The sequence below is a fragment of the Microcaecilia unicolor genome, chromosome 13 (genome assembly GCF_901765095.1).
Source record: "Microcaecilia unicolor chromosome 13, aMicUni1.1, whole genome shotgun sequence".
Taxonomy (NCBI): Eukaryota; Metazoa; Chordata; class Amphibia; order Gymnophiona; family Siphonopidae; genus Microcaecilia; species Microcaecilia unicolor.
Window position 1 is genome coordinate 20267663 of NC_044043.1, and position 21750 is coordinate 20289412.

The 21750-nt window shown below is 48.9% G+C and overlaps 2 protein-coding genes across 5 annotated transcripts in view; one reads left to right on the forward strand and one right to left on the reverse strand.

Moving 5' to 3' along the window:
* The window catches only part of CMTR2 (cap methyltransferase 2), a 194303-nt gene that overhangs the window by 66592 nt on the left and 105961 nt on the right, over nt 1–21750 (forward strand). The gene's annotated exons all lie outside the window — the stretch shown is intronic.
* Nucleotides 1–21750, reverse strand: part of LIMK1 (LIM domain kinase 1) — a 252371-nt gene that overhangs the window by 32779 nt on the left and 197842 nt on the right. For all 3 annotated transcript variants that reach the window (XM_030186154.1, XM_030186152.1, XM_030186153.1), the window contains one exon: nt 8215–8274. In XM_030186154.1, the coding sequence (XP_030042014.1) occupies nt 8215–8274 (60 nt within the window). The remainder of the gene's footprint in view (nt 1–8214; nt 8275–21750) is intronic.

Here is a 21750-nt window from a genome sequence, read left to right on the forward strand (position 1 = left end):
GTTTTCCCTCTTTCTCTCTCCCCATCCTTCCGTTTCCCCTCTTTCTCTGCCATCCTCCCGTCTGTTTTCCCTCTTTCTCTCCCTATCCTTCCATTTTCCCTCTTTCTCTGCCATCCTTCCATCTGTTTTCCCTCTTTCTCTCCCCATCCTTCCGTTTTCCCTCTTTCTCTGCCATCCTCCCATCTGTTTTCCCTCTTTCACTCGCCATCCTTCCATTTTCCCTCTTTCTCCCCATCCTGCCATCTGTTTTCCCTCTTTCTCTCCCCATCCTTCCGTTTTCCCTCTTTCTCTGCCATCCTCCCATCTGTTTTCCCTCTTTCTCTCGCCATCCTTCCATTTTCCCTCTTTCTCTCCCCATCCTTCCGTTTCCCCTCTTTCTCTGCCATCCTCCCATCTGTTTCCTCTTTCTTTCCCCATCCTTCCGTTTTCCCTCTTTCTCTGCCATCCTCCCATCTGTTTTCCCTCTTTCTCTCCCCATCCTTCCGTTCCCCTCTTTCTCTGCCATCCTCCCATCTGTTTCCCTCTTTCTTTCCCCATCCTCCGTTTTCCCTCTTTCTCTGCCATCCTCCCATCTGTTTCCCTCTTTCTCTCCCCATCCTTCCGTTTTCCCTCTTTCTCTGCCATCCTCCCATCTGTTTTCCCTCTTTCTCTCCCCATCCTTCCGTTTCCCCTCTTCTCTGCCATCCTCCCATCTGTTTTCCCTCTTTCTCTCCCCATCCTCCGTTTTCCCCTCTTTCTCTGCCATCCTCCCATCTGTTTTCCCTCTTTCTCTCCCCATCCTTCCGTTTCCCCTCTTTCTCTGCCATCCTCCCATCTGTTTCCCTCTTTCTTTCCCCATCCTTCCGTTTTCCCTCTTTCTCTGCCATCCTCCCATCTGTTTCCCTCTTTCTCTCCCCATCCTTCCGTTTTCCCTCTTTCTCTGCCATCCTCCCATCTGTTTTCCCTCTTTCTCTCCCCATCCTTCCGTTTCCCCTCTTTCTCTGCCATCCTCCCATCTGTTTTCCCTCTTTCTCTCCCCATCCTCCGTTTTCCCTCTTTCTCTGCCATCCTCCCATCTGTTTTCCCTCTTTCTCTCCCCATCCTTCCATTTTCCCTCTTTCTCTGCCATCCTGCCATCTGTTTTCCCTCTTTCTCTCCCCATCCTTCCATTTTCCCTCTTTCTCTCCCCATCCTTCCATTTTCCCTCTTTCTCCCCATCCTGCCATCCATTTTCCCTCTCCCATTCAGGCCCACCAGCCCCAGCTCCCATTGCCGGCCACTGCTGCTTTTCCTGATGAGCAGCAGTGGCCGGCGCTACAAAAAGAAGAAGCGCTCAGCTGACTGAGCTGAGCGCCAACGCTAACCCGACGAGAAAAAATGTTTTAAAAAAAAAGCGGCACTGCAGGCAGCCTCGCAGCATTGGCTGCTGGCTCTGCAGGCTCCTTCCGTCTCTTACGTCACTGCACCTGCTTCGCTACAGGGGCAGTGATGTAAGAGACGGGAGGAGCCTGCAGAGCCAGCAGCCAATGCTGCGAGGCTGCCTGCGGTGCCGCATTTTTTTCAAAACATTTTTTTCTCGTCCTTAGCGAAGCGTTGGCGCTCAGCTCAGTCAGCTGAGCGCTTCTTCTTTTTGTAGCGCCGGCCACTGCTGCTCATCAGGAAAAGCAGCAGTGCAGCAGTGGCCAGCAATGGGAGCTGGCGCTGGGCGGGCCTGGACTGAAATTGGGTGGGCCTGGGCCCACCCAGGCCCACCCGTATCTACGCCCCTGGAACAGATGACCACGTCGCAGCTTTGCAAATCTCTTCAATAGTGGCTGACTTCAAGTGGGCTACCGACGCTGCCATGGCTCTAACATTATGAGCCGTGACATGACCCTCAAGAGCCAGCCCAGCCTGGGCGTAAGTGAAGGAAATGCAATCTGCTAGCCAATTGGATATGGTGCGTTTTCCTACAGCCACTCCCCTCCTGTTGGGATCAAAAGAAACAAACAATTGGGCGGACTGTCTGTTGGGCTGTGTCCGCTCCAGATAGAAGGCCAATGCTCTCTTGCAGTCCAATGGGTGCAGCTGACGTTCAGCAGGGCAGGAATGAGGACGGGGAAAGAATGTTGGCAAGACAATTGACTGGTTCAGATGGAACTCCGACACAACCTTTGGCAGAAACTTAGGGTGAGTGCGGAGGACTACTCTGTTATGATGAAATTTGGTGTAAGGGGCCTGGGCTACCAGGGCCTGAAGCTCACTGACTCTACGAGCTGAAGTAACTGCCACCAAGAAAATGACCTTCCAGGTCAAGTACTTCAGATGGCAGGAATTCAGAGGCTCAAAAGGAGGTTTCATCAGCTGGGTGAGAACGACATTGAGATCCCATGACACTGTAGGAGGCTTGACAGGGGGCTTTGACAACAGCAAACCTCTCATGAAGCGAACAACTAAAGGCTGTCCTGAGATCGGCTTACCTTCCACACGGTAATGGTATGCACTGATTGCACTAAGGTGAACCCTTACAGAGTTGGTCTTGAGACCAGACTCAGACAAGTGCAGAAGGTATTCAAGCAGGATCTGTGTAGGACAAGAGCGAGGATCTAGGGCCTTGCAGTCACACCAGACGGCAAACCTCCTCCACAGAAAGAAGTAACTCCTCTTAGTGGAATCTTTCCTGGAAGCAAGCAAGATGCGGGAGACACCCTCTGACAGACCCAAAGAGGCAAAGTCTACGCTCTCAACATCCAGGCCGTGAGAGCCAGGGACCGGAGGTTGGGATGCAGAAGCGCCCCTTCGTCCTGCGTGATGAGGGTCGGAAAACACTCCAATCTCCACGGTTCTTCGGAGGACAACTCCAGAAGAAGAGGGAACCAGATCTGACGCGGCCAAAAAGGAGCAATCAGAATCATGGTGCCTCGGTCTTGCTTGAGTTTCAACAAAGTCTTCCCCACCTGAGGTATGGGAGGATAAGCATACAGCAGACCCTCCCCCCAATCCAGGAGGAAGGCATCCGATGCCAGTCTGTCGTGGGCCTGAAGCCTGGAACAGAACTGAGGGACTTTGTGGTTGGCTCGAGATGCGAAGAGATCTACCAAGGGGGTGCCCCACACCTGGAAGATCTGTCGCACTACACGGGAATTGAGCGACCACTCGTGAGGTTGCATAATCCTGCTCAACCTGTCGGCCAGACTGTTGTTTACGCCTGCCAGATATGTGGCTTGGAGCACCATGCCGTGACGGCGAGCCCAGAGCCACATGCTGACGGCTTCCTGACACAGGGGGCGAGATCCGGTGCCCCCCTGCTTGTTGACATGGCAACCTGGTTGTCTGTCTGAATTTGGATAATTTGGTGGGACAGCCGATCTCTGAAAGCCTTCAGAGCGTTCCAGATCGCTCGCAACTCCAGAAGATTGATCTGCAGATCGCGTTCCTGGAGGGACCAGCTTCCTTGGGTGTGAAGCCCATCGACATGAGCTCCCCATCCCAGGAGAGACGCATCCGTGGTCAGCACTTTTTGTGGCTGAGGAATTTGGAAAGGACGTCCCAGAGTCAAATTGGACCAAATCGTCCACCAATACAGGGATTTGAGAAAACTCGTGGACAGGTGGATCACGTCTTCAGCAGCCTGAAACCACTGGGAAGCTAGGGTCCATTGAGCAGATCTCATGTGAAGGCGGGCCATGGGAGTCACATGGACTGTGGAGGCCATGTGGCCCAGCAATCTCAACATCTGCCGAGCTGTGATCTGCTGGGACGCTCGCACCCGCGAGACGAGGGACAACAAGTTGTTGGCTCTCGCCTCTGGGAGATAGGCGCGAGCCGTCCGAGAATCCAGCAGAGCTCCTATGAATTCGAGTTTCTGCACTGGGAGAAGATGGGACTTTGGATAATTTATCACAAACCCCAGTAGCTCCAGGAGGCGAATAGTCATCTGCATGGACTGCAGGGCTCCTGCCTCGGATGTGTTCTTCACCAGCCAATCGTCGAGATATGGGAACACGTGCACCCCCAGCCTGCGAAGTGCCGCTGCTACTACAGCCAAGCACTTCGTGAACACCCTGGGCGCAGAGGCGAGCCCAAAGGGTAGCACACAGTACTGGAAGTGACGTGTGCCCAGCTGAAATCGCAGATACTGTCTGTGAGCTGGCAGTATCGGGATGTGAGTGTAGGCGTCCTTCAAGTCCAGAGAGCATAGCCAATCGTTTTCCTGAATCATGGGAAGAAGGATGCCCAGGGAAAGCATCCTGAACTTTTCTTTGACCAGATGTTTGTTCAGGGCCCTTAGGTCTAGGATGGGACGCATCCCCCCTGTTTTCTTTTCCACAAGGAAGTACCTGGAATAGAATCCCAGCCCTTCTTGCCCGGATGGCACGGGCTCGACCGCATTGGCGCTGAGAAGGGCGGAGAGTTCCTCTGCAAGTACCTGCTTGTGCTGGAAGCTGTAAGACTGAGCTCCCGGTGGACAATTTGGAGGTTTGGAGGCCAAATTGAGGGTGTATCCTTGCCGGACTATTTGGAGAACCCACTGATCGGAGGTTATGAGAGGCCACCTTTGGTGAAAAGCTTTCAACCTCCCTCCGACTGGCAGGTCGCCTGGCGCTGACACTTGGATGTCGGCTATGCTCTGCTGGAGCCAGTCAAAAGCTCGTCCCTTGCTTTTGCTGGGGAGCCGAGGGGCCTTGCTGAGTCGCACGCTGCTGACGAGAGTGAGCGCGCTGGGGCTTAGCCTGGGCCGCAGGCTGTCGAGAAGGAGGATTGTACCTACGCTTGCCAGAAGAGTAGGGAACAGTCTTCCTTCCCCCGAAAAATCTTCTACCTGTAGAGAACTTGTCGAATGCGGTGTCCCGCTGGTGGAGCTGCTCTACCACCTGCTCGACTTTTTCTCCAAAAATGTTATCCGCACGGCAAGGCGAGTCCGCAATCCGCTGCTGGATTCTATTCTCCAGGTCGGAGGCACGCAGCCATGAGAGTCTGCGCATCACCACACCTTGAGCAGCGGCCCTGGACGCAATATCAAAGGTGTCATACACCCCTCTGGCCAGGAATTTTCTGCACGCCTTCAGCTGCCTGACCACCTCCTGAAATGGCTTGGCTTGCTCAGGGGGGAGCGCATCCACCAAGCCCGCCAACTGCCGCACATTGTTCCGCATGTGTATGCTCGTGTAGAGCTGGTAAGACTGAATTTTGGCCACGAGCATAGAAGAATGGTAGGCCTTCCTCCCAAAGGAGTCCAAGGTTCTAGAGCCCTTGCCCGGGGGCGCCGAAGCATGCTCCCTAGAACTCTTGGCCTTCTTTAGGGCCAAATCCACAACTCCAGAGTCGTGAGGCAACTGAGTGCGCATCAGCTCTGGGTCCCCATGGATCCGGTACTGGGACTCAATCTTCTTGGGAATGTGGGGGTTAGTTAAAGGCTTGGTCCAGTTCGCCAGCAATGTCTTTTTTAGGACATGATGCATGGGTACTGTGGACGCTTCCTTAGGTGGAGAAGGATAGTCCAGGAGCTCAAACATTTCAACCACCGGGAAGGGGATGGCCGTAGACATCTCCCGGACAAAGGAAGCGAAAGACAAACTCTTGGGAGGAGAAAGCTGTCTTTCAGGAGAGGGAGTGGGATCAGAAGGAAGACCCTCAGACTCCTCGTCAGAGAAATATCTGATGTCTCCTTTGTCTTCCCACGAGGCCTCACCCTCGGTGTCAGACACAAGTTCACGAACCTGTGTCTGCAACTGTGCCCGGCTCGACTCCGTGGAACCACGGCCACGGTGGGGGCGTCGAGTTGTAGACTCCCTCGCCCGCACCGGCGAAGCTCCCTCTGCCAACGTAGTCGGGGAGCCTTCCTGGGAGGCGACCGTACGCCGGAGACCTCACCCCGGACGATGGACCAGCCGGCGCCACGCTCGACGGTACCGGTGGCGCAAGCACCGCCGGTACCGGAGGGGTAGGGCGCAACAGCTCTCCCAGAATCTCTGGGAGAACGGCCCGGAGGCTCTCGTTCAGAGCGGCTGCAGAAAAAGGCATGGAGGTCGATGCAGGCGTCGATGTCAGATTCTGTTCCGGGCGTGGAGGCTGTTCCGGGCTGTCCAGAGTGGAGCGCATCGACACCTCTTGGACAGAGGGTGAGCGGTCCTCTCGGTGCCGATGCCTGCTGGGGGCCGAGTCCCTCGGCGACCCAGAGCTCTCGGTGCCGACACGGGAAGGGGACCGGTGACGATGCTTCTTCGATTTTTTGGAACGAAGCACGTCACCGGAGCTTCCCGGCACCGACGAGGAGGACGTAGAATCCAGCCGTCGCTTCCTCGGGGCCGAGGCCGAAGAAGGTCGGTCTCGGGGGGGCTGTACCGCAGGAGCCCTCAGGGTAGGGGGAGACCCACCTGAAGGCTCACCGCCACCAGCAGGGGAATGGACAGCCCTCACCTGCACTCCAGACGAAGCACCACCGTCCGACGACATGAGCAGACGAGGTCCCGGTACCACCGACGTCGATACAGTCGTCCGATGTCTCAGCGCCGATGCAGAGGGTCGATGCCTCGATACACTCGATGCACTGGCAGCCGAGGATGAAGGTCTGGACGCTGAAGACGTCGATGCACTCGATACCCCCGATGCCGATGCCGATGAAGAGCCCGAGAACAAAATGTTCCACTGGGCTAACCTCGCTACCTGAGTCCGCTTTTGCAAAAGGGAACACAGACTACAGGCCTGAGGGCGGTGCCCAGCCCCCAGACACTGAAGACACGACGCGTGCCTGTCAGTGAGCGAGATTACCCGGGCGCACTGGGTGCACTTCTTGAAGCCGCTGGAAGGCTTCGATATCATGGGCGGAAAAATCACGCCGGCGAGATCAAAACTCGAAATGGCGAAAATTGGCACCACAAAAATAGGGAGAAGAAAATTTAGACTGAGGCCTAACTAAGACCTACCCCGACGACGAAAGAAAACTTACCGGGGCGAAAAGCTCGAAATACGGGAAAGGAAAAACGGAAAAGGGCCTTCCCGAAACACTTTCTCAGAAGAAACGAGTCAAAAACGACGTGCGAGGTCAACTTTCTGGGGCACGAACGGCGAAACACGACCGTACCGAGCGCGGACAAAAGAAGACTGGCCGGCACGAGCCGGTTTCGGGCGGGAAGACGGCCGCGCATGCGCGGTGCGCATCGGCGCGCGAAGGCTAGCAAAGGCTTTTGCTAGTGAAGATTCCGATTGGAGGGGCTGCCGTGGACGTCACCCATCAGTGAGAACAAGCAGCCTGCTTGTCCTCGGAGAATCGGCTAACGCCGCTAACGGTAATATGTAAGCCACATTGGCAAATAGGTGGGAAAATGTAGGATACAAAAGCAACAAATAAATAAAAATAAATAACCCTATGCAGAGTTTTTTGGAACACCCATGATCTGCTCATTCGATGCCCATATCCACACCCCCTTTTCAGCAGCACATATCAGAATTTACACGCACCGCTTTGCAGAACACGCTTAGTGTGTAGTGCACGTAAATCTAATTAATGCCAATTAGTGCTGATAATTTTTTTTTTTTTTATTTATGTTACATTTGTACCCCGCGCTTTCCAACTCATGGCAGGCTCAATGAGGCTTACAAATTGTATACAGGTACTTATTTGTACCTGGGGCAATGGAGGGTTAAGTGACTTGCCCAGAGTCACAAGGAGCTGCCTGTGCCTGAAGTGGGAATCAAACTCAGTTCCCCAGGACCATAATTGCTTTTAACATCCAATTATCTGCACTGATTAGGTCGTTAACTAATTAAGTTCCACTGTCATGGAATACGCTTCAATTTCCATGCAGAAATATACAGAATCTGCAGGATAATGTTTTAAGTCTATATTTTGAAGCTGGAGTTGGAGTCGGTACATTTTTACTGACTCCGACTCTACCCAAAATTGCTTCCAACTCTGCAGCCCTGGAACACACTTTGTTTTATAAAATATGCACATAAATTTACAAGCACAAAGTTACAGCCTGCAAGGAAGAAGTTTGTGTGCGTTTCTAGGCTTATTTGCTAAACTAGGTCTATTTTCTGTACATATCAGATACACAGACTTAGGCACCCTGTATAACATTCTCCTTACCACAGGTAGCCTAGTGGTTAGTACAGTGGACTGTATATAGTTTGTAATCCGCTTTGATTGTAACCACAGAAAGGCGGTATATCAAGTCCCTTTCCCTTTCATTGCTGTGGATGCATCAGGACCTCAGTGGTTGTGTGGTTCTGGGTGCACATGGTCAGACTCACCATTCCTGCTGCGATGTCCCTAGCGAAACTCACTCTCTGGCTCCAGGGATAGAGACTGTCCTGTAGGAAGAGCAGCTTTTAGCAAGCAGAGACACAAATCAAGGCCTCTCTTCATACCTCACAAGTTCCTCATTACCCACATAACCCTCATAACATTACCCTCATGACATAACAGTTGCCACACTGGGTTAGACCAAGGGTCCATTCAGTCCAGTAGTGGCCAATCCAGGTCACAAGTACCTGGCACAGTCTCAAACAATATATATAAAGGAATAGAGGAAAAAAAAACACTTCCAAAAAAACTCCAAATAAGCATGAAAAAAAGCAAACAAAAGCAAGTGGTAGTACATATACAAAGTATTCAACTAATGCAGTTCACGTGCCTCAATTTTTATACAATTTTATTTCATTCAATAAAAATTGAACTGGGTACCGCTAGCTTTGAGGTACATGATTGATAAACCAAAAAGGAGCTTGGATCTAAAATAGCTGGGGCTATAAGAGATCCTATAGCTCATTATAGATTTATCTGATACCTCTCTGCCTCTTGGTGCTCTTTTTTGTGAACTGCATTAGTTGAATACTTTGTGCTTCCGTTTGCTTTTCATGCTTACAGTCTCAAAACGTAGCAAGATTAAGTAAACCGTAACTTTCCCCAGGTCTACCTTAATAATGGTTTAAAAATTTCTCAAAATGTTTCTTAAACCCAGCTACATTAACTGCTTTTATTGCTTGCTCCGGCATTGAGTTCCAGGGCTTAACAATTCATTGAGTGATAAAACATTTTCTTCTATTTGTTCTGAGAGTACTTTTTAAAAAAGAGAAAAGAATTGACTGGTTTTTACCTTTTCCACTCCACTCAGGATTTTGCAGACCTCTACCATATCTATTCCACCCCCTTCTTTCTTCCATGCTTTTCACCCCCTTTCCCCTTTCCTCTGGAAGGGTCCCCTCACTATCCCTCCCCTTCCTCTCATTCTGTCTCTTTCCTCTATAACCATTTCTGAGTACTCGGGAGTATTAAACAGACTGCTCACAAGAGAAAGAGCTCGATTCAGATATAATAAGGCATCACCAGGAAGGCGACATCAGTCTACAGGATGTGAACTGGAACCCACCTGCTGCAGTGTCAGCTAAGAGTGAGGGAGTCTAAAGCACACTGCCACTTCCACTTAACGACACTCCCTCACAGTGTCAGAGCCACCTTAAAACCACAGTGCCACCCAAGGGGAAAGTGACATGGGGGGAGGGGGTACAGCCAGGAGGGCATACTCCAAGAATAAGGTAAGAACATAAGTGTTGCCATACTGGGACAGACCGAAGGTCCAACAAGCCCAGTATCCTGTTTCCAACAGTGGCCAATTCAGGTCACAAGTACCTAACAAGATCCCAGAACACTAAAACAGATTTTATGCTGCTTATCCTAGAAATAAGCAATGGATTTTCCCAAGTCCATCTTAATAATGACTTATGGATTTGGTTGCTGATTTCTGCCAAATCATGTTTGTAGGGGATATATAATGTAACGTCATCAGTGTAGATAAATGGGTTAAGGCCTTGGGTGGATAAGGTCTTGGCTAGTGGAGTCATCATAAGGTTGAAAAGGATCGGTGATAGTGGTGATCCTTGCAGTACTCCGCAATCAGGTTTCCACGGTGACGATATGTTTGTTTTTGATTTCACTTGATATGTTCTTGTGGTTAGAAAACCCTTGATCCACTTGAGAGTGCCACCACCGATTCCGAAATAATCTAGGAGTCTTAGCAGAATTATCCTGTACACATACTCTGTAACACTTTGCCAATCACTAAGTGCTCTTCGCATGCTTTTATCTATCCTATCGCACGCTTTCCGTCTTATTACACCACAATTCACGATAGGATACTACACTGTAGAGCCAGTCCTGGCTATCTGACTGGCAGGACCCTTGCCTATTTGGAGGGGCCTAACAGCTCATACGATCCAACCTGCTCCAGCCCCACTGCCCCACTCTATCCCCACTGGCTATTTGACTGGCAGGACCCTTGCCTGTTTGAAGGGGCCTAACAGCTCATACGATCCAGCCTGCTCCAGCCCCACTGCCCCACTCTATCCCCACTGCCCCACTCCATCCCAGCCCCTCCGCTCCAGATTGTCCCAGTCCGCCTGATCTAGTCACTACTTTGGCACCTGCAAACATCCCTGCCACTACTCATGGCCCCGATACACATTCTGCTCCTTGCCCTGTCCCTTCCTAATCTCTTCCGTCACCCTGTTCCCCTACCACTGCCTTCCTCAGGAACTCACTGCCCACCCATGTCCTCTCCCATCCTGCACACTATCTCATTACCCTACCCACCCCCCTCACCATCTCTCCTATCCCCCTCTTTCTTCCTAGCTCTCAACCTTCAACACCTCCTTCCTGCCATTAACCCAACCCCATTCCTCTTAAGCGCACCCCGCCTTCGCCGCCCTACCTCCCCCACCCTCCTCCGCACTCTCTTGCTCCTTCTCCTACTATCCGCGGGTGACATCAATCCCAATCCAGGTCCCCCACATCTGTCCTCGTCCTATCCACGCAAACGAGATGTCTCCAATCTCATCCCTATTCCCCTCCTACCGCAGTCTTACTGCTTCTCCTCCTTCGAAGTGCACTCCATCCGTCTTTTCCACCCACTGCCACTCAGAGTTGCGCCCCCCCCCAACAAGTCCCTCCCCTCCTTCCTCACTGACTTCGATGCCTGGCTCTCAGTTTTTCTTGAACCCTCATCGTCCCTCATTCTTGGTGACTTTAATATACACGCTGACGACCCTTCCGACTCTTATGCTTCCCAATTCCTCACTCTGATATCCTCCTTCAACCTCCAACTGAGCTCCACCACCCCTACTCACCACTCTGGCCATTGTCTCGACCTCGTCCTCTCCTCTTCCTGCTCACCCTCCGATTTCTGCACCTCTGCTCTTCCTCTCTCAGATCATCACCTGATCACCTTCACACTTCATCACCCTCCCCCGCAGTCCCGTCCACTACTCACCACCACTTCCAGAAATCTCCAGGCTGTCGACCCTCCAACCCTTTCCGCTTAAATCTCCAATTTCCTCCCGTCCATCATGTCCTCCGAATCTGTTGACAACGCTGTCTCTACTTACAACGCCTCCCTCTCCTCTGCACTGGATACCCTTGCACCATCCATCTCCCGTCCCACACGACATACTAATCCACAACCCTGGCTGACCCCTTGCATCCGATACCTTCGCTCCTGCGCACGATCAGCCGAACGCCTCTGGAAGAAATCTCGCACCCAAAGTGACTTCTGTCATTACAAATTCATGCTATCCTCCTTCCAGTCCTCCCTATTCCTTGCCAAACAGGAATACTACACCCACCTGACTAATTCTCTCAGCTCCAACCCTCGTCGCCTCTTCGCCACCCTTAACGCCCTCCTCAAAGTGCCCTCCACTCCCACCCCCCTCACTCTCTCCTCAATCTAGCCGATTACTTCTGCGACAAGGTGCAAAAGATTAACCTTGAATTTGCTACCAAGCCGCCTTCACCCTTTAACCCACTCCCTCAACTATCCAACCCAAGCCTCCTTCTCCTCTTTTACTGATATCACCGAAGAGGAAACAGCCCAACTTCTCGCCTCCTCGAAATGCACTACCTGTTCCTCTGATCCCATCCCCACCAATTTACTTAACACCATCTCTCCCACTGTCACCCCACCCATCTGTCATATCCTCAACCTCTCTCTCTCCACTGCAACTGTCCCTGACTCATCCAAGCATGCTGTTGTCACACCGCTCCTCAAGAAACCTTCACTTGACCCTACCTGTCCTTCCAACTATCGCACCATTTCCCTCCTACCCTTCCTCTCCAAGATACTGGAATGCGCCGTTCACAGCCGCTGCCTCGATTTTCTCTCCTCTCATGCCATCCTTGACCCGCTTCAGTCCGGCTTTTGCCCTTTACACTCGACGGAAACGGCTCTTACTAAAGTCTGTAATGACCTCTTCCTTGCAAAATCCAAAGGTCACTACTCCATCCTCATCCTCCTTGACCTATCCGCCGCCTTTGATACTGTTAATCATAATCTACTTCTTGGCACACTATCTTCACTTGGGTTCCAGGGCTCTGTCCTTTCCTGGTTCTCCTCTTATCTCTCCAACCGCACCTTCAGAGTACACTCTCATGGCTCTTCCTCCACTCTCATCCCGCTCTCTGTTGGGGTTCCTCAAGGATCTGTCCTTGGGCCCCTTCTTTTTTCAATCTACACCTCTTCCCTGGGCTCACTGATCTCCTCCCATGGTTTCCAATATCATCTTTATGCCGATGACACTCAGCTTTATCTCTCCACACCAGACATCACCGCGGAAACCCAGGCCAAGGTATCGGCCTGCTTATCTGACATCGCTGCCTGGATGTCCAACCGCCACCTGAAACTGAACATGGCCAAGACTGAGCTCATTGTCTTCCCACCTAAACCCACTTCTCCTCTCCCTCCACTCTCTATCTCAGTCGACGGCACCCTCATCCTTCCCGTCTCATCTGCCCTCAACCTTGGAGTCATCTTCGACTCCTCCCTCTCCTTCTCTGCCCATATCCAGCAGACAGCCAAGACCTGTCGCTTCTTTCTCTACAACATCAACAAAATTCGCCCCTTCCTCTCTGAACACACCACCCGTACTCTTATCCACGCTCTCATTTCCTCTCGCCTTGACTACCGCAATCTGCTCCTCACTGGCCTCCCACTTAACCATCTATCCCCCCTTCAATCCGTTCAGAATTCGGCTGCGCGTCTTATCTGCCACCAAAACCGTTACGCGCACATCACCCCCCTCCTCAAGTCTCTTCACTGGCTTCCGATCAGACACCGCATACAATACAAGCTCCTCCTACTAACCTACAAATGCTCTCAATCTACAGCCCCTCACTACCTCTCCACCCTCATCTCCCCGTACGCCCCTACCCGTAACCTCCGATCACAAGGCAAATCCCTCCTCTCGGTACCCTTCTCCACCACCGCCAATTCCAGGCTCCGCCCCTTCTGCCTCGCCTCACCCTATGCCTGGAATAGACTCCCTGTGCCCATACGCCAAGCACCCTCACTGTCCATCTTCAAATCTCTACTCTAAACCCACCTCTTCAATGTTGCTTTCGGAACCTAACATTGTACCTAGTAACCTAGACTGCTCCAACTATTGATTGTCTACTCCAATTATTGCTTGTCTGCTCTCCTTGTCCGTCTTGTCCTCTAGATTGTAAGCTCCTTCAAGCAGGGACCGTCATTCTTTGTTTATTGTACAACGCTGCGTAACCCTAGTAGCGCTCTATAAATGTCAAATAGTAGTAGTAGTAACCATGTCGAACGCACTTGACATGTCAAATTGGAGGAGGAGAATGCTCTTGCCTATTGCTATTTCCTGCTTAAATTTGGTTAGGAGAGTAAGTAGTACTGTTTCGGTGCTATGTAGGGGTCGAAATCCTGATCGTGACTCATGTAGTATAATGAATTTGCTTATGTAGTCATTGAGTTGTTTGGTCACCAGTCCTTCCATTAGTTTGACTACTGATGGGATAGATGCTACTGGGCAGTTGGTAATGTCATTTGTACTTTTCTTTGTGTCTTTTGGTATTGGGGTGAGCAGGATGTTGCCTGCAGGGTAGATACCGTGCTGAAGCATGAAGTTTAAGTGGGATGTGAGATCTGTTATGAAGCGATGGGGGGCAGATTGTATTAGGTAGCCGGGGCAGGTGTCCAGTTGACAGTGGCTGTTGGGAGTATTTTTTGATCGCCTGTGTCGGCGCTGAGGAGCGCGAAATTTGACCATATTCGATCAGCAGGGTATTCACCATGGGTTGGGTCTAGACCATTAACGAAGTTATCTATGTCCATGAGGTTCTGAGGTATGGTTTTGCGTAGGTTTACGATTTTTTCATTGAAATATTTAGCAAGGTTGTCTGCAGTTGGGATGGCAGTGTTAGTCATGGTGACCGGCGTTGTGTCTAGTAGGTTGTTCACGAGATGGTATAATTTCGTGTTTTTGTAGTCCGGTCCAATTTTAGTTTTGTAGTACGACCTTTTGGACTGCCTTATTGCGTATTTGTATTTCCTTTGTAGTTGTTTCCATGCGTTGAGTGTGTGTTCGTTTTTTATTTTTTTTCCATGCGTGTTCCAGTTTCCTAGATTGTGTTTTTAGTTTTTTCAGTTCTTCATTGTGGCTGCGTGAAGTTCTTGTTTGTAAGGGTGCTATTTCATCTAGTATGTGTCTGCATCTTTTGTCCCATTCTGAGAGGTAATATATGGATTCCGTTTGTGCTGTCCAATCGTTGTTGTATATCTGTTGCCAGAAAGTGTCCGGGTCTATTTGGCCTCTCGTGGTGTGAGTTGTGTGTTCTCTTGTGTGGAGAGAGCCCCTTTTTCGCCATTTTAGGGATAGGCTTAGTTTGTAATGGTTGGTCCATGGTGTTTCTGTCATCTAGGTTGTGTTATGGTTAGGTTTTGATCAGTGGACAGTTTTTGTGAGAAGAGGTCGAGTGTATGACCCTTTCCGTGGGTTGTTTGCATGTGTGGCCATGTAAGATCACATAGATGAAGGAAGTCCTTGCATTCTCGTGCGTTGGTAGAGTTTGGGTTTTCAAGGTGAAGGTTAATGTCTCCTAACACTAGTGTATTGGAGTTGGATACACATATATTTGAAACGAAGTCCATGGTGGTCTGTAGAATAGGATGCAAGTTATGTGGTCGAGCAGGGTTTTATGGTGGATTCTGATTGAGGCTATTTCGAGGTGGTTTGTTATAGATTCCAGGTTTCAGTAATAAAAAGTAGATCAAGTTTCGCTGACGTGATCCAGTCTATTATTATTGTTGTTTTGTTTACTACGGATATGGCGCTGATGTAGCCAATTTGAATGTTCTGCGTTCGGTGTTATGTGGACTTTTGCTGGTTGTCGATTCCTGGTTTGTGTGGGTTTTTTATTACCTTTTTTTTTTCATTTTGTGGAGGATGTGCGCTTGTTGGTTCTCTTCCTTTGTTTTGGTTAATGTCAGTTTGGTGTGATGAGGTGTGCCTGGTCAGTATTCGGTTATTGAATAGTATGGGTATATTGTTGATTTCTGCGAGTGGGGTGGTCATTGTTAGGTGGATCAGGGATAGGAGCAGTTTGGCGGTGTTCATTATGGTGTCAATTCAATTGTTTTTGAAAGAAGACTATTGCTGTATTGGTTTGGTTTCAGCTTGAGGTGGGCCGGGGAACTTCTTGGGGATATAGATGGCGCTATACCTTGGACCTGTTTGGAGACCAAAAATTTGGGTTTTTCTGCTGGAGCGTTGGGATGCTTATGAATTTCACAATGGCCAACATATCCATCCATTTGCTCTTTACTGGGAAACAGTGAAGGCCTTATTGTGGGAGGAAATCGTCTCCTATAGAGCCCATACTAGGAAACAGAGATAAATACTTACATTAGAAAAACTGGTAAGGAGTCAGAGTTAAATATGAGACAGCTCCCACTGAAGCGCAGAAAACAGCCTTATTGACAACCCAGAGAGAGTTGAACAAACTTTTACATCAACAAGCAGTCAAGTCCCAGCTCTATTATAAGAACCAACTTTTCAGATACACTAACAAATCCGGAGAACTGCTTGCACGTTTAGCTAAAGGTAGGAAGGGACCGTCGCGGATTCCTCCAGGTGGGGGAATACTCCATTCAGAGGCAGATATAGTGGATAATTTCCGACAGTTCTATGAGTCTCTTTATATAGCAACGAAGGAGGAAATTTTGCCTAGTGAGTTATATTTAGACAATCTAGATCTTCCTAAGATCTCCCCTCGCCAACATGCGTTTTTAAGTGCACCGTTCACAGAAGGAGACCTACAGAGTGCACTCCATAAGACCCAAGGCCCAGATGGCTACTGTGTGGAATTTTATAAACAGTTTTATGAAAGAGTGAAGTCCCCTCTTTGTTTAAATTGATGGTGTCTGAGGGATTATTTAAAGACAGCTCAGATAATTGTGTCCCCCCCATCAAAATTTTTAAAATGGGGGGAGTGGACACTCCTTTGTGTACAAAGTGCCAACAGGACCAGGATTCGTCCTTCCACTCTCTCTGGGATTGCTTTTTAGTGCAGGAATTTTGCTGTTTTTCAGTACTTGGAAATTTTATTGCACTCGCGTATTTCAGTTTCTCCCCTTGGAGTTCTTTTAGATAAATATGAACTCTTTGTACTACCACTTATGAACTCTTACGCCGGAATGAACGAACTTTCTATATCTAAATGTCTAACCTACTCTATAATTTACTCTACCATTTATGAACTCTAACGTAATACCACTCTGTAATCTATTTTATTATTTATGAACCTTAATGCAATACCACTTTGTATTTCTCAATCTGGAAATGGCGATCGCCATCACGGCATAATGTAAGCCACATTGCGCCTGCAAATAGGTGGGAAATGGGGGATTACAAATGCAACAAATAAAATAAATAAAGAAATAAAGCCTGTATTTTAGGCAAACGAGTCATTTTCGAGCCTATGGACAAGTGATTTGCACCTGGAATATTGGCACTGGTGCAATAAATTTCATGACCGCATGTTATTAGAACGTAGGGGAGCAGGTTTGTCCCCCAGACGTAGAAAGCATTTTCTCTCTATATGGGGCCCCTATATCTCTCAATCCTTGAGGGCGCAGTTTAGTGGTCAATTTCCTTTGAGGGTTCTGGGGCCTACGTGACTTTTGTTTCATCTGCAGCCTCCTTGTAATTGGATTGTTTTGTTCTCATTCACACCATTCTCTAAATTTGTCTGTATTTTTTTTATAAATTGTTATGTGGTACATTACCCTCATATATTTACTTTTTTTTCTCTTTTGCTAACTTTAACAGGAACTGCAGACATTGTAATAGCTCCTTGGTTTTCTTTCCAACTCCTAAAAGAAGAAAATCTCTAATATTATTTTGTACTTCCACTGAAATCTGGAAGGGTTTACCGACAGAACCATGACATGTGTTAAATTATTATACTTTTTGTAAAGCTGTGAAAGCTTTTTTAGTTAGTAAATTTGTCCCATATTAAGTATTTTATATTCTGATTGTAACCCACTTAGAACTGTAATGGTATATAGTGGAATATACATTTAATATTATGTTATACTGCTCTTATTGCTGAGGGCTGGATGTCACAGCTTACGGGCTGAAGGCTCCCACACTGCTCAAAATAATTTATTAGATTATTAGATATGGTGACATTTTTACACAGGCGAACTAGTTTTGATCTCCATAGGCAAAAAGTGCTGTTACATAGTAACATGTAGTAAATGACGGCCGATAAAGTGAATGATACATACCTGTAGCAGGTGTTCTCCGAGGACAGCAGGCTGATTGTTCTCACGACTGGGTTGACGTCCACGGCAGCCCCCACCAACCGGAACAAAAACTTCGCGGGCGGTCCGCACGCAGGGCACGCCCACCGCGCATGCGCGGCCGTCTTCCCGCCCGTGCGTGACCGTTCCCGCTCAGTTGAATGACAAGCAAAAATTATGAAACGCAACTCCAAAGGGGAGGAGGGAGGGTAGGTGAGAACAATCAGCCTGCTGTCCTCGGAGAACACCTGCTACAGGTATGTATCATTCACTTTCTCCGAGGACAAGCAGGCTGCTTGTTCTCACGACTGGGGTATCCCTAGCTCTCAGGCTCACTCAAAACAAGAACCCAGGTCAATTGAACCTCGCAACGGCGAGGGCATAACAGAAATTGACCTACGAAGAACAACTAACTGAGAGTGCAGCCTGACCAGAATAAATTCGGGTCCTGGAGGGTGGAGTTGGATTTACACCCCAAACAGATTCTGCAGCACCGACTGCCCGAACCGACTGTCGCGTCGGGTATCCTGCTGGAGGCAGTAATGTGATGTGAATGTGTGGACAGATGACCACGTCGCAGCCTTGCAAATCTCTTCAATAGTGGCTGACTTCAAGTGGGCCACTGACGCTGCCATGGCTCTAACACTATGAGCCGTGACATGACCCTCAAGAGCCAGCCCAGCCTGGGCGTAAGTGAAGGAAATGCAATCTGCTAGCCAATTGGAAATGGTGCGTTTCCCGACAGCGACCCCTTTCCTATTGGGGTCGAAAGAAATAAACAATTGGGCGGACTGTCTGTGGGGCTGTGTCCACTCCAGATAGAAGGCCAACGCTCGCTTGCAGTCCAATGTGTGCAACTGACGTTCAGCAGGGCGGGTATGTGGTCTGGGAAAGAATGTTGGCAAGACAATTGACTGGTTAAGATGGAACTCCGACACCACCTTCGGCAGAAACTTTGGGTGGGTGCGGAGCACTACTCTGTTATGATGAAATTTGGTATACGGAGCATGAGCTACCAGGGCTTGAAGCTCACTGACCCTACGAGCTGAAGTAACTGCCACCAAGAAAATGACCTTCCAGGTCAAGTACTTCAGATGGCAGGTATTCAGTGGCTCAAAAGGAGGTTTCATCAGCTGGGTGAGGACGACGTTGAGATCCCATGACACTGTAGGCTTTGACAAAAGCAAGCCTCTCATGAAGCGAACGACTAAAGGCTCTCCAGAGATGGCTTTACCTTCCACACGATAATGGTAAGCACTAATCGCACTAAGGTGATTCCTTACTGAGTTGGTCTTGAGGCCAGACTCTGATAAGTGCAGAAGGTATTCAAGCAGGTTCTGTGCAGGGCAAGAACGAGGTTCTAGGGCCTTGCTCTCACACCAAACGACAAACCTCCTCCACTTGAAAAAGTAACTCTTTTTAGTGGAATCCTTCCTAGAGGCAAGCAAGACACGGGAGACACCCTCAGACAGACCCAACGCAGTGAAGTCTACGCCCTCAACATCCAGGCCGTGAGAGCCAGGGACTGAAGGTTGGGGTGTAGCAACGCTCCGTCGTTCTGCGAAATGAGAGTCGGAAAACACTCCAATCTCCACGGTTCTTCGGAGGACAACTCCAGAAGAAGAGGGAACCAGATCTGATGGGGCCAAAAGGGCGCGATCAGAATCATGGTGCCGCGGTCTTGCTTGAGCTTCAGTAAGGTCTTCCCCACCAAAGGTATGGGAGGATAAGCATACCGGAGGCCGGTCCCCCAATGAAGGAGAAAGGCTTCCGACGCTAGCCTGCCGTGTGTCTGAAGTCTGGAACAGAACAGAGGCAGCTTGTGGTTGGTCTGAGAGGCGAAAAGGTCCACCGAGGGGGTGCCCCACTCTCGGAAGATCTTGCGTACCACTCTGGAATGGAGCGACCACTCGTGCGGTTGCATGACTCTGCTCAGTCTGTCAGCCAGACTGTTGTTTACGCCTGCCAGGTATGTGGCTTGGAGGAGCATGCCGAACTGGCAAGCCCAACGCCACATTCCGACAGCTTCCTGACACAGGGGGCGAGATCCGGTGCCCCCCTGCTTGTTGACGTAATACATTGCAACCTGATTGTCTGTCCGAATTTGAATAATTTGATAGGACAGCCGATCTCTGAAAGCCTTCAGTGCGTTCCAGATCGCTCGGAGCTCCAGGAGGTTGATCTGCAGATCCTTTTCCTGGAGGGACCACAGACCCTGGGTGTGAAGCCCATCGACATGAGCTCCCCACCCCAGGCGAGATGCATCCGTCGTCAGCACCTTCGTGGGCTGTGGAATTTGGAATGGACGTCCCAGGGTCAAATTGGTCCGAATGGTCCACCAGTGCAGTGAAGTGCGGCAACTGGTGGAGAGGTGGATGACATCTTCTAGATTCCCGGTGGCTTGAAACAACTGGGAAGCTAGGGTCCATTGAGCAGATCTCATGTGAAGACGAGCCATGGGAGTCACATGAACTGTAGAGGCCATATGACCCAGAAGTCTCAACTGTTGGAATGTAATTGTATTTTACATGCATTGCCTGTCACCTATTATTTCTCTGTGATTACTCTGTGACCTCTGATGTGAATTACTTAGAGAGGTCACACAGCTATGCAACTTCCTGTGGGGGTTAGACACAGCAGATGCAGCACATGGAGCACATGGAGCTCATGATCTCTCCTAACCTGAGAGGATCTATGGTGGTGTGAGCATCCATTACCATCTAAGCACATGGAAGGAGCTGATAAGACAAATGTATAGTAATATGTAAATATAAGCCTGTCTGATTATAATCTAACTACAAACTGTGAGTAAACAGATGTTTTGTTACTTCAACTTTAAAGTGACTCAGCAGTGAATTATTCAGGGGTGAATGAGAGAGAGATGAAGAAAGAAATTAACATTTCTAAAGCTGAAGCTGTGTGTACTAAAATCTGCTAATTATTTGCTACAAATAATCCAACAAAAGGGTTATGGGCCCAGGGCCCAGGAATTGAAAAAGAAGAGAAATATTACCAGGCAGAAAAAAAGGCCACATTTTTCTCTTAAGTTTTAAAGGAAAGATTCAGTCTGTCTCTCTCTCCCCCCCACACAGCAGACAGAAGGCTAAGAAAATGGCTGAGGGAGGAAATTCACCATTGTTCTATTCTCTCAAGGTGCCTAAATTAACTGAGTTTAATTATCGGCAGTGGGAACTAAGATTCATATGTCTCCTTCGAGCAAAAGGATTAAATATATGCTTAGACCAAGACAGAACAGCTGAAAATATGGCTGAATGGGACAATGCAAACTATTATGTGAAGTGCATGCTTTTGGAAGCTCTCTCAGAGAGACAAGCCATATTAGTGGAGGGAAAAGATACACCAAAGGACATTTTATATAAACTGAGAACTATGTATGCAACTACATATGCAAAGCAGCAACCAATTTGGTTGGCAGAGTTGAATGAAACCAAATTAAGGGATAAAAGTGAATGTAATGATCACATTATGCATCTTATGTCTTCATTTCAAAAGCTAGAACTTTCTGGAATTCCCATGTGTGATGCATTGAAAAGAGCATTTCTTTTTACCTCACTATCAAAGAAGTTTGATGTTTTTAGGTCTGTAAATGAGGCCATTGAAGGGCAATCTTTTGAACAGACAACATCAAAACTAAGGCAGGAATGCATAATAAATGATTCTGAGGAGATGTGTTCTCAAAGCAAGTCAGAGAGAAATGAAACAAATTTCTTGGCAAAGAACAGAGGAAGGCGGAGCTATGGGAAAACTCCACCCAAGGGCAAGCTGATTTGCTACTCATGTGGAAAGGAGGGACATGTATCTAAATGGTGTAAGGAAACACAAAACACTCCCTCTAGCTCACCTAAGCCAATGGAACTAAAGAATTTTCAAACCAGGAAATGTATGAAGGACAAAGATAAACACAAGGGCTTTCTAATGGCAGAAAAATCTTTGACTATGGTAAATAATAATTCAAATGAAAGTACTTGGATTTTGGATTCAGGGAGCACATGCCATTTAACCAATTGTAAAGATTTCTTTCAGGAAATGTGTCCAGAAGAAGGTATTCTTAAAACTGCAAACGCAGGGACTGCTAAGATCCAAGCAAAAGGTATTGGATTCTTAAAATGCAAAGTGTCTAATGAAGTTAAAGAAATTCCTGTAAGTGATGTCTTGTATATTCCCCAAGCAG